At 29.3% G+C, this 12,931-nt stretch overlaps 5 protein-coding genes across 5 annotated transcripts; 2 read left to right on the forward strand and 3 right to left on the reverse strand.

Moving 5' to 3' along the window:
• Window positions 1-324: 324 nt before the first annotated feature.
• LOC125077089 (V-type proton ATPase subunit d) lies at window positions 325-2,144 on the forward strand. Its single transcript, XM_047688887.1, has 4 exons — window positions 325-550; window positions 686-1,194; window positions 1,280-1,534; window positions 1,642-2,144. The coding sequence occupies exons 1-4, from the start codon at window positions 430-432 to the stop codon at window positions 1,801-1,803; spliced, it is 1,047 nt and encodes a 348-aa protein (XP_047544843.1). The 5' UTR covers window positions 325-429; the 3' UTR covers window positions 1,804-2,144.
• A 511-nt stretch (window positions 2,145-2,655) lies between these two features.
• LOC125077090 (probable tRNA(His) guanylyltransferase) lies at window positions 2,656-4,181 on the reverse strand. The gene is made up of 2 exons (XM_047688888.1): window positions 3,509-4,181; window positions 2,656-3,007 (listed from the first exon to the last, which is right to left on the reverse strand). Exons 1-2 carry the CDS (start codon window positions 4,103-4,105, stop codon window positions 2,669-2,671), a joined length of 936 nt encoding a protein of 311 aa, XP_047544844.1. The 5' UTR covers window positions 4,106-4,181; the 3' UTR covers window positions 2,656-2,668.
• An 874-nt stretch (window positions 4,182-5,055) lies between these two features.
• LOC125077377 (conserved oligomeric Golgi complex subunit 6) lies at window positions 5,056-7,102 on the reverse strand. Its single transcript, XM_047689305.1, has one exon. It carries the CDS (start codon window positions 6,955-6,957, stop codon window positions 5,113-5,115), a length of 1,845 nt encoding a protein of 614 aa, XP_047545261.1. The 5' UTR covers window positions 6,958-7,102; the 3' UTR covers window positions 5,056-5,112.
• Window positions 7,103-7,389: 287 nt separating this feature from the next.
• On the forward strand, window positions 7,390-9,221 carry LOC125077056 (39S ribosomal protein L15, mitochondrial). Its single transcript, XM_047688844.1, has 3 exons — window positions 7,390-7,589; window positions 7,936-8,090; window positions 8,515-9,221. Exons 1-3 carry the CDS (start codon window positions 7,488-7,490, stop codon window positions 9,140-9,142), a joined length of 885 nt encoding a protein of 294 aa, XP_047544800.1. The 5' UTR covers window positions 7,390-7,487; the 3' UTR covers window positions 9,143-9,221.
• LOC125077055 (adenosylhomocysteinase) lies at window positions 9,210-11,883 on the reverse strand. The gene is made up of 4 exons (XM_047688843.1): window positions 11,706-11,883; window positions 11,085-11,275; window positions 10,438-10,590; window positions 9,210-10,274 (listed from the first exon to the last, which is right to left on the reverse strand). Exons 1-4 carry the CDS (start codon window positions 11,725-11,727, stop codon window positions 9,348-9,350), a joined length of 1,293 nt encoding a protein of 430 aa, XP_047544799.1. The 5' UTR covers window positions 11,728-11,883; the 3' UTR covers window positions 9,210-9,347.
• Window positions 11,884-12,931: the final 1,048 nt, after the last annotated feature.

The following is a 12,931-nucleotide window of genomic DNA, read 5'->3' on the forward strand; positions in this document are numbered from 1 at the left end:
CTTTTACAAATTAATTATAAACACAAATTAAGCACGCATTCAATGGTACTTGTCTAGATAAAATAATTATCTCGATGCTTTTTCTAAAAGAAAATATTCATTTCTTTTTGCTTATTAAAGTTATTTTACATTTGAATAATGACAGTAAAGTAAACCAAACTTTGAGCTATTTTAAGACTGTTGAGCCCATAAAGTTCTTATATAATTATACAAAAATTAAATCATTACACATATCCTATATTGTTTTTCTATTGTATGAATATGATATTTACTTATAAACTTCCTGGCAACACTATATGTAATGACATTTTTGTCTATGGAATTATCATATGATCAATGATCTATTGAATTCCATCTTCCTCCCAATCTTTTGATTGTAGTGTAACGAGTAGATTTTGCTAAAAATTCTGGGAGCGATACGATATAAAAATGAAGGGCTGCATTTTTAACATCGACGCTGGATATTTAGAAGGACTGTGCCGTGGTTTTAAGTGTGGCATACTCAAGCAATCAGACTACTTGAACTTGGTACAATGCGAAACATTAGAAGGTATTTATATAGAGCATAGTATTCATATTTAATTTCAAGTGTACACTCAGTCACTCATTTTAAATGAGAAGCTTAATATGCATTTGGTTAAACGAAATCGATAGTAGGTGTGAAGACTATATTTTATATTTTCAGACTTGAAACTTCACTTGCAAGGAACTGACTACGGTACATTCCTTGCTAACGAACCCAGCCCTCTTTCTGTATCGACTATCGATGACAAGTTGCGTGAGAAGCTTGTCATTGAATTTCAACATCTAAGAAACCACTCTGTGGAGCCAATGTCAACTTTCTTGGATTTCATTACATACAGTTACATGATTGATAACATTATTCTATTGATAACTGGTACTCTTCATCAGAGGCCTATTTCAGAATTGATTCCTAAGTGTCACCCTCTTGGCTCTTTTGAACAAATGGAAGCTATTCATGTGGCTGCAACACCTGCTGAATTGTACAATGCTGTGCTGGTTGACACACCATTGGCCCCATTCTTTGTTGATTGTATTAGTGAGCAAGACTTGGATGAAATGAATATTGAGATTATTCGTAACACTCTGTACAAGGCTTATTTGGAGGCTTTTTATGAATTCTGTAAACAAATTGGGGGAACAACAGCTGACGTGATGTGTGAAATTTTGGCTGTAAGAGATATTTTATATTCCCCTATTTAAATTAAATAAATTATTTATTAACAGTTTCCTAAATCCTATTTTGTCGTTTTTTTAGTTTGAAGCAGATCGTCGTGCTATTATTATAACCATCAATTCTTTTGGAACTGAGCTTTCCAAGGATGACCGTGCTAAGCTATACCCACGTTGCGGTAAACTGAACCCCGATGGATTAGCTGCTCTTGCCCGTGCTGATGATTATGAACAAGTTAAAGCTGTGGCAGAATACTATGCAGAATATTCTGCACTTTTTGAAGGTGCTGGAAATAATGTTGGAGACAAAACCCTTGAGGACAAATTTTTTGAACATGAGGTATATGCAATTTACAATAAAACACAATTCCTACCAATATAATTTTTTTTTAACAGTGATTATGTAGGTGACTGTGTGTATTAAAATATAACATATTTAATTTTCAGGTGACTCTAAATGTAATGGCTTTCTTACAACAGTTCCACTTCGGCGTTTTCTATTCTTACCTTAAACTAAAGGAACAGGAATGCCGAAATATTGTGTGGATCAGCGAGTGTGTTGCCCAAAAACACCGAGCCAAGATTGACAACTACATTCCTATATTCTAAAAGCTGCAAACATTAAATCTAAATACTATCCGCAATGTACATAATGTTATTGATTGTAATTGAATATAAAGTTATATACTTGCTCCATTTTGTTGCTTGTGCAAAAGTATTCTTTTAAGAAATTATTTATGAAAGGTTTGTTAATTCTTATTATAACTCTTAAATTTTCTTTTTAAATTGATAAGATTGTATCTAACAGTATAAACTGAATAAATAGATAATTTACCAAAATTATGTAAAATTTATTTTTTATTAAATTGTATTCAAATATCTATTTAAAAGAAAAAAGTGTTATAAATTGTATGTTATAAACAGTTAATAAATCTTAACATTCCGTGTTATTATGTTATGTTATTTCACTGGTATCTTTAACAAATCTTATAAAACTCCTGGTCATACTGTTATTGTTATGATAAATAAGATACTATTAAACATAAAATATTATCCAGACATTTTTTGTAAACAATATATTATTCTGTAAACCGTGTACAAATATTGTAATTTCAATCTTTATAGAGCACAAATTAAGGATTTGAATTAATGTTTTGAAAAACAATAATTGAAATATTTCACATTTAAAATGAATTATATTACCAGCTTATGTATAAAGGCTATTAAAAAAAAATGCTTCAATCAAATACTATTTATCAATGACAAATTTTTAGTGTAGTGTAAATATGCTTATAGATGTTTTTCAAATTATACCAATTATGTCACTGTCAATCCATGTTCTATTTGATGTTAGTAGACTTGTTTTATTTACTTTAGACAAATATTTTTAACAATGAGGTAATTCCTTATTGTTGAATGTGTAAAATAATATAGATTCTTGATTAAATAAAAATAAAAAAACTCTTTACATATTTTATTTATTCACATTTACTATGTCAGCTATTGTGTTATGTCCTTTATTAATTTGCTCATTTATAATGTCTGTTATTGGACCTTCATGGTTAATACTTTGTTTGGATTTTGGTAACAATAAATTACTGTTCTCTTTCCAGAAGGTGTCTTTCAACATGTCATCATGAACATCTACAATTATGGACATAGGTTTCTTTGATGATTCATTTAATAGTGATTTTCTCATTAGCACGGTTCCTCTCTTGAAAATATTAGGTTCATTGTTATAGTTAATATTAAATTCCTTATATAATATCTCATTTTTATCAGCAGATACAGTCCCACATAAGCGCTTTTCTGCCTAAAAAATATAAATTAAAGTTGAGTTATTTCATACAAAAAAAACAAGACCTACTAGATCTAGCATTCTAATTTGACAAGAAAAATCTACTAAAAATAATTGATTCGATGAAGTCAGAAGATATTAAATATAAAAAGGTTAAAAGTACATGTACACGTACACTACGTATGTACATGTACACTATATTATTGTTTAATTGCATGTATTACAATGTAAATGATTTTTATCTATAAAATTTACACAAATAAAATGCTAGTGCATGCTTCTTTATAAAATTTTATAATATGACTAAGATATAGTGCTACTTTATTTTGATAGCTATTAAACTTTCACACTGACGCCAACAATAAAATGACAACTCAATCAGATGATTTTTTTGTGAATGTAGAGCATATGAATAATTAGATACTTTTAATGTATAAGATTATGTGTACTATTTATAAATTCTAATATAATTATCGAGTATTTGAATATAAATGTAAAAGAAATAATTAAACATACCTGAGTAGGAGTTAATCCACCCTGCAAAACCAAGGTCCAGAAAGATGTATTATAAAGATTATTAATATGCACATCTGCTTGTCTCCATTTCAAGTAATCAATAATATTTTCGTCAGAAGGATATAAAACTATACGTCCGTCAAATGTTGGTGGATATTTTAAAGGTTCTTGGTCAAAAAATTTATTCCAGTAAAACACGTAAGTTGAAGAAAATTTACTGTTTAATGTAGTTAATAATTTTGCTGCTCGCCTTTTATAAAGAAAACAGGTCTTTCTTAATATGAAAGAATATTCGTCACTTTGACCAAATGCCATCAGGACATCATTAAACTCATGTAAGACTTTAAAAGCCGCATAATTCATCAGTTTTAATGCTCTAATATCGTTCGGCTTTTTAAAATTATGATCTTCAGAGAATTTGTGAAAACATTTTCCATCTAATCTTACTACAATCCACGTGTTAGGCAGTAAAGTATCATCCTGTTCAAACGTTTTAACATATTCAAAAGTACTTTTAGCCATTTTAAAAGATTTAATATAAGCACATTGTGTTCTTTTTAATAAGGCTACACTGTCTATAATATTTTTGAACAACATATACAATTTTAATTAGCCACGTTACACTTAAGTGAATATATAGTTTTTTTCTTGTTTCAAAACTTAGTTAAATTTTACTTCTTATTCTTATGTTATGACATTTAATAATTTTTTTCTTTCTTGAAAAATACAAAGGTATGATATTATACAGCCAACTTCGCTAATATTAAAAAAGTATTATTATACCTTTATACCTATCTGTTTATAGTTTTAGACCAAACAATCGTTATATTAGTTATTCAAATATTTAATTTTTATTATATGTACACTTCTGTTCTTTTTACCTACTTCTTAAGCTTTTCACAAATAACCTAATTAGTATTCTCTATTATGCTACTTCTTATTCAAAATATAATTTGTTTTCAAAAATGTATAAGTTTAATTTAAACCAATGTATTGGCACAACATGTTCTATTTTTAGACGTTGTGTCTATCTGAATTATTAAAATATAATATTAAAAAAATAATATGTTTATATGCCGTCTCATAATTAAATAAACGGAGATTATATAGCAGAATGGAAGAGTAGTGGCTTAGTAGTCGACGCAGGTAAGCGACCGCCCATGGGCATTTTGTATTTTTAAGCGTCCATCAATGTCTTCAGCACGAGACTAAATTTCGAGTTTCCACAAGAGCTACGAAAAACAATAGTCAGCTATTCTTATTACCTTTTTTAAATTTTAGTCAGTACTTACAGTGCCCTGACAATGAGGGATGAAGTCGAGCCAATGAGCGGCCTTGGCATATAAATATATATATGTTGTTGGCAGTGATGGGCATTCTTGGCAATGATTAAATAAAAAAATGTATAGTTTAAATTGATTGTAATTTTTAATTTTTTAAACTTTTGACTTATTAATTAATAAAAACATTGACATTATTATAAACTAAATAATGTAATATAAATAACTTAACTTTAATGTTATTAACAATATTTTTATTTTTTTTATTTGGAATACACATAATTTCAATAAGAAAATAAATGTGCCTTAAAATTTTATTAAACTTTAAACCAGTAACTTTTTAACTTCATTAGGGGTTCTTCGCACTATTATTTGAGGTTCAGCATAACCATTTTTAGGATCATGTATAGCTTGATATAATTGTTCATATATAGCCATTATAACTTCAAATGCTCGTTTCTTCACAAATGATTTATGAGTGTGACTTATAAGTAAATTCAATTGGGGCAATATATAAACATCAGGTGTTACCAAGAACATGTCAAACTTATTCAAAAAAGTTTTTAATGAATTTGTATCCATTCCAGGTATTGCTGAAAGTGGTCCATCAATCTTTTCCTGTAAAATGGTATAAATAGGCCCCATATTTAGATTTGCAACAAGAAAACTAGCTTGTTCAGATGTTAAGGTATCAACTTGAGCCTCTGATTGGGCTTGTAGTCTTTCATTATATTCATCTAAAATAGCATATAAAGAAAGAGTACATTGAATATGATAAATACAATTTAAGGTATAAACAGACATATCAGTTGAGCTCAAATGGCATGCAGTTTCATTTATTGCATGCAAAAGAGGATCTAAAATATGTGTTATTATAATCTTTTTGTCAGTGTAGTTGGTGTTATTTGTAACATTCATCAAATCCCTTAAGAAGCTCACTAAGTCAGTAACAACAACAGATGGATTTAAATCTGATGGAGGTGCTTTGACACCATGACTCAATTCTTTCTGTATTTTGCTGTCTAAGGTTACAAGAAAAATTTCCTCACTTTTTTTTGAAAGTTCATCAAAAGTGTCAATCATGTGACCTTTTGCAATAACAAGTTGTATAATGTCCTTATAATAAATTATTAAGTTTGTAATAGCCCAAAGAACCAGTGGATCTTTATCTGGATTAAGTATAAGTTCTGCTCTGACTTTCAGAAGTGGGCACAAAGCCTCCAATATACTTGTAAGTGCTTCAGTTATTTTAATATCTTTATCAGGCATAGAACAGTATTTGAGAAGAATAGACAGATTTTCTTTTTCAATAGGTATTATTTGATAAACCCAAGCTAATATATCTCCAATATAGCGTTTAGCATCATTTGCATAAAATTCTATTGGTTTAGACCCATTCTCACCGCCTTTAGTTAAAACATCAATAAATAACTGTACAACAGTTGCTTTTCTTGCATTACAATATTCATCAATTATATTTGAGAACAAGACTTGTCTGTTTTCAAACTTAGCTAAGGCTTTCGGGACTAGAGCATTATTTGGCGAGTCTACAATTAAGCATGCTCCAATTGTCCAATGGTATAATTTTTCAATTGCAGCTTCTTGTTGAAGTCCAACAGTTTCCATTATATCAAATGCGGGTGTTTGATACCAGCACTTTACAAGTGCTCTGCAGTTATTATTTAATTTCTCAATATGTGCTAGAGAATTAAAGAAATCTGGAGTGAGTGGAGATAAATTGAAAAGATTCTTATTTTGTTCTGGAGATAATTGGAAATTTTTTACAAAAGCATCCACCCACATTAATTTCTTTTTTGTTTTCTTTCTTTCATCTTTTAATTTCGTCGTTTGAGCAATGATGTGATGAGTTTTAGTTTTAGATTCATGTAATCTATTTGACATGTCTTTAACTGCAATGTCAACAGAATTTAAAGAATCAATTAACACTTGCAATTTATCCTTAACTTTATTATATTCATTCAAAATAGTTTTGTTCACTAATAAATCCTTTTTTTCGATTTCATTAACCAAAACTCTTCGGGTGTATGATGAATTTGAAGAACATAATCCAGAAACTGTATACAAGGCTTCGCTATTATCAGTTATGATATGGCTATCGAAGATTTTATTAATTCTTTGTCGTATAGGGTTGTTATAAACATAATCCATAGTTACGTTTCAGTATAACAAACGACTTTGCAATTAAATAACGTTTCTAATATTAGAATTATTAAGGGTAATGTGTTAATTGTTATAGTGCAAGTTTCAATTTTTAATTATTATTCTATGACACAGTTTTAACTATTGACATTTAAATTTGACAATCGGTCACCTGTGACCATTGTGAAGTACGACACAGATCACTATAAAGCTCATAACTTCATCAACTTGTATATTATGTTTATAATACAACATATGCTTGTTATCCATTCATTTTTGATTATTTATTTACTTCTTTTTATAGGTATAATATCATTGTATTTATCACGTTATTTTAATTGGGGTCGGCATATTATTTAACAGCATGTAAATAATAAGATTTAGTAGACTTTTTGATCTGTCACATGTTTGGCAGTTGACTTTGACGTAGACCTACCTGATTTATGTCAATTTTTCTTATTGAACAGTGAACACAAGATAACCTAAAACATTGACTACAAAATAAATTTAACCTTATAGGAAATAATAATTACAATACCATGGGCTCTCGTCAAATAACTGAAAAATCGCTTGCAATGTTGCGGTCGTTGCCTAGACTGTCATTAGGTAACATTCGCGATAATCCTGGGTCCAGAAAAAATGTAAGATAATATTTTATAGTAATATTTATCTTATGGATTGTGAAATAAATAATCAAGAAGTATTTAGCATTGGCGACTATTTTGATTATATAAATAAGAATATAATTCGTTTGTTTAACATACCGCTACGAAAACCTTATTGAAAAAAAAAATTAAAATACTGAATCAAAATATGTTTTCTTTACTATTAATTAGAAATAAATATAAAAAGGCCAAAAATTAAACGATTGATCTATAGTATATTTAATGTACTCAAATAAAAAAGAAGTATTTTCACTGAATCTATCCAAAAACATAAATTGATACCAAATCTATTTGGTTTGTATTTATATAAAAATTTTTTTAGATAAAACGTGGCCGAGGTCAACATGGTGGTGATAAGCATGGTGCTGGTAATAAAGGCTCTGGTCAGCGACAGAATTACATGAGACTTGGCTATGAAACTGGAAATAATCCATTTTATCTAAGAATGCCTCATGAGGCATATTACAAAGGCCATCAGTAAGTACTTCTTTTAAGTAAAAGCCTGTAAAAGTCATACTGCTATGCTATGCTTTCCTTTCCTTTTAAACACAAGTTTTGGAGCTTATTTCACCATGCTGTTCAAATGCAATGTATGCATGCAAAGCACATTGGTTTCTACAACTGGTAGTTTCTTAGAAATTATGTTTTCCTTTACAATGCATGATTTATTATAAATACAAATTTAGTAAATGGAAATTCAATAGGTTTGAACCCATATTCTAGAGTTAAATAAGGCCTAAAAAAATGTCATGTTAAAATAGGTCTCTATTTCAAATCTCAATAAAATATTTAGATTATAAACTTCATTTTGATGTTGTCATAAAATGTGTCATTTGATAGCTGTGTAGAATAATAACAATGAACTAAATGTTATGTATAGATAATTATTTATTTCTTTTAGCCATAGGAGGCAGTATCCACCCATCTCACTACTTGAAATACAGAAGTTAATTGATACAAACCGCTTGGATATAACTAAACCAATAGATATAGCGAGTATTGTCAGATGTGGTCTTTACAACTTCTTTCCAGATCAAAAGCATTTTGGAATTCATTTAACAGATGAAGGAATGGACATTTTTGCTGCAAAAGTTAACATTGAAGTTCAGTGGGCAAGTGAACAAGTTATTGCTGCTATTGAGAAGAATGGTGGAGTCATCACAACTGCATATTATGATCCCCACAGTCTGATTTTACTTAAAAACCCAAAATCATTTTTTCAAACTGGTCAAGCAATACCTAGGAGAATGATCCCTCCACCAGATTTAATTGAATATTATACCAGTGCTGAAATGAGAGGGTATTTAGCCGACCCAGAGAAGATTTCTGAAGAAAGACTTAGATTATCACAAAAATATGGTTACCAATTACCAATACTAGAAAGTGATAAAAATTATAACATGTTATGTGAAAGAAAAGATCCTAGACAAATATTCTATGGTTTAGAGCCTGGGTGGGTAATTAATTTAAGGGATAAATGCATCTTAAAACCTAAAGATGAAGAATTATTACAGTTCTATGCATCATAATTTATTAGTTATAAGATTTAATTATTACTTGTGTCATAGTGTCAGGTTTGTGCTAAATAAAATAAAATTCAATATTTAATATTTTGTTTTTATTCTGTTAATACATATGTGATAATATTATGCTATTATCCACAGACCAGTTGCAGTCAAGTCTGACTTTTTTATTGCATGTTAATTTGCACACAAACAATTCATTTCAATAAAATCAATATCTGTAATGATCTGGTTTGTATGGTCCTTCTACTGGCACTCCAATGTACTTGGCTTGTTTGGAAGAAAGCTTGGTCAGTTTAACACCTAAATGATCTAAATGCAAAGCTGCAACTTCTTCATCTAACTTCTTAGGCAAAGTGTGAACCCCAATAGGGTATTCATTGTGTTTTGTCCAGAGTTCAATCTGTGCCAAAACTTGGTTAGTAAAAGAATTTGACATGACAAATGATGAATGGCCAGTGGCACATCCTAAGTTTACAAGTCTTCCAGCAGCAAGAACGATTATATGGTTCCCATTTTCAAGTTCATAACGGTCAACCTGTTGTTTAATGTTTACTTTCTTTGCATTACTTTCCAGCCAAGCTACATCTACTTCGCAGTCAAAGTGACCAATATTACAAACAATGGCATCATCTTTCATTTTGACAAAATGTTCTTTGCAGATGATATCAATGTTTCCAGTAGTGGTTACAAATATTTGGCCAATTTCTGCTGCTTCATCCATTGTTGTCACTTGGAAACCTTCCATGGCTGCTTGCAGTGCATTTATTGGATCTATTTCTGTGACAATTACTCTACCACCAAAACCTTTAAATGCTTGAGCGCAACCCTTTCCGACATCACCATAACCAGCAACAACACAAACTTTTCCAGCAATCATTATATCAGTGGCCCTCTTGATTCCATCAAGTAGAGATTCTCTGCATCCATACAAATTGTCAAACTTGCTTTTGGTGACAGAGTCATTTACATTTATGGCTGGAACTTTCAGAAGACCTTCACGGAACATCTTATATAAGTTATGTACACCAGTAGTTGTTTCTTCAGAGATACCTTTAACACCCTCTAAGTACTGAGGGTATTTTGTGTGGACTAAGTTTGTAAGATCACCTCCATCATCCAGAATCATGTTCAATGGCTGGAAAAATAATATGTAATATTTAAATTTAAATTTAGACATTCAAAGTAGTTTAAAACTGACATGCTATTTTATAAAAAGGCCACTCTAAACTATCAGTTATAAATTAAAGATAATTTTTTTTAACTTATAATAAAGATAAGATAAGATAAAGAAAAAATACCTTTCCATCAGGGAATACAAGTGTTTGTTCAATGCACCAAACATATTCCTCCTCGGTTTCCCCTTTCCATGCATATATAGGAATTCCAACAGCCACCAATGCAGCCGCAGCCTCATCTTGAGTACTGTAAATGTTACTACTTGACCATTGAACCTAAAATATGAAAAAAAATATTAAATAAATGAAAACAAAAGATAAGAATAAAGCGTGAGTAATTATTTAACATATATTGTTATATTTTTATTGCATCACATGAACTATGGATCAAAGGTGAGTTAAGGAAATGTCAAAACAGATATATGGTGATGATAAGAATATATTTTAAATTCATAGGAACTTGACTATACTACACATGTTTATCTTATCTCAGTTATCATTCTGGTATGAATAAGTTATTTTTCTTTTCATAAACCTGTTTTTACCTTTAGTTTATGTCACATGTTTTACACTAAAAAATGTATAAAGTAATATTCTATTAAAATATGGTTATTAGAAAATGAATTATTTTTAAGCATAACATTGATGAATGATTTTGAAAATTTAAAGATGTTTCGATTGTTATTTGAATCATGTGCTTTTTACGATAGTATTTCCTGTTTTTTTTTTTTATAATCGGCAAATATTGCGCAATGATTAAAGACACTTACTTCTGCTCCTAATTCAATAAGAGTTTCTATGAGAACTGCTGTCTGTACTGTCATATGAAGGCTACCAGCTATTCGTGCACCTTTTAAGATCTTTAATGAGGCGTATTTTTGGCGGCAAGCCATTAGGCCAGGCATTTCTTTTTCGGCTAGCATTATTTCCTTACGACCCAGCTCGGCCAATTTTTCGTCAGCTGTAACATAATATATAGAATAATTTAATTTTAGAGTAAGTATAACAAGTAACACCCTATAAAATAAAAGTTATTATTGAAGATTAGGCGAATATCGATAATTATAGAACTATCAGCAATATTTTCGATTATCAATATCAATAATTATTATATGTAAACAAATAAAAGATAGCATGTATTTACCAATATTGTTCTGGTTTTGTAACTTAATTTTTGTTAACTATATAAAAGGTATTTGCAAAGTATTATAAAACACATGTAGTTTAGTACATAACCTTAACAATTTTAAAAATAACATAAATAGATTGGACTTTTGAAACTAAAAACAAATATTTTCTATAAATCTTGTACTTTACTGATATACTATTTTAGTAAAGTTGCAATAATTTAAATTAACAAAAACAAATGGTTTAAATTAAATAAAACTTACCGATTTTGTATGGTGGCTTCATTGTTATTGAGTTTAAAATATTACAATAATAAGAGAAATAAGAAATAAGCTTATAATGTGGTATTAAATGAAATATTTAAATGAAACAAGAAAGACCACGGGTACTGAGGAACGTGGTTAATTGAATGACAGACAGAGCAGAAAGGAATTACAAAGTTACGAATTTATATCCGTCAAGCCGACAAAAACGAAATCTATTCTCGATGTTATTATACGTCATAAATTGATAATACAGAATAAATATCATAACAATGTTAGTATACAGTCTCGCTTAACAGTACATGTAGGTATTGTGTATTAAAAAACAAACATATATTGTATAATTAAAAACATACAAAATAGATTTTTTTTTTACTTTGAATATTTTAGTTTATTCAGTTACAGTTTTACAAAGGAATGATATTTTTGGATTGTTTGCCATTAATAAAGTTTAATTATGCCCAATATTTCAACATAACTATTAACTTCTCAATATCCGGCAGTCGGATAGTAGTACCTTTTTATCTACTAATAAGGTTATCTGCTACAAATGCTACAAAACAAGACTAAATAGTACGTTGCTCAAAATAATTTAATGAAATATATAACTTATTTTAAGATTTTGCTTAGTACAAAATAAATTGCTAGTTAGATTTTGTCTAATTTAGCTATAATATTATTCATATACGAATTAGGTTTATTTATTACGATCCATTAATTATGGTAAAACTAAAAAACAGAAATCGTTTCGTTTTGCAGGGTTAGATTTGCAGGCTTTACTCTGCGCTAAGCGACTAAACTTTAACATAAGGTGTAAATCTTATGCATTTGTTTTTCCAATTGTAGATAAGAAAGAAAAAATATAATTTATGATATTCACTATGATTATTCATATGTTTTATAATGGGACCATTCGGATATATTAGAGTCGAAGTGTCTCTTACCATTAACAACTCATGTAGAAGATGGTTTGAACAATAATGGAGTGTAAGCCTCTTCCTTTTTCTTCTTTGTTGAATCCAAACTTGGTACAAATATTGTAAACTTCATTTACGTTAAATAAACTCTTAGCGAAGAGGCGAGTACAAAAAAACTTATCAGTGGTGAGATCACGAACGATAACTAATATTGAATGTATCTTAAAAATGTGCCATTCTTAGCTAAATATTGCCAAATGATTGTGAGTCAAACTTATTGTTCCATAGCACTTACGTTTGATTTACATT

Source organism: Vanessa atalanta, chromosome 3, assembly GCF_905147765.1.
Source record: "Vanessa atalanta chromosome 3, ilVanAtal1.2, whole genome shotgun sequence".
Taxonomy (NCBI): Eukaryota; Metazoa; Arthropoda; class Insecta; order Lepidoptera; family Nymphalidae; genus Vanessa; species Vanessa atalanta.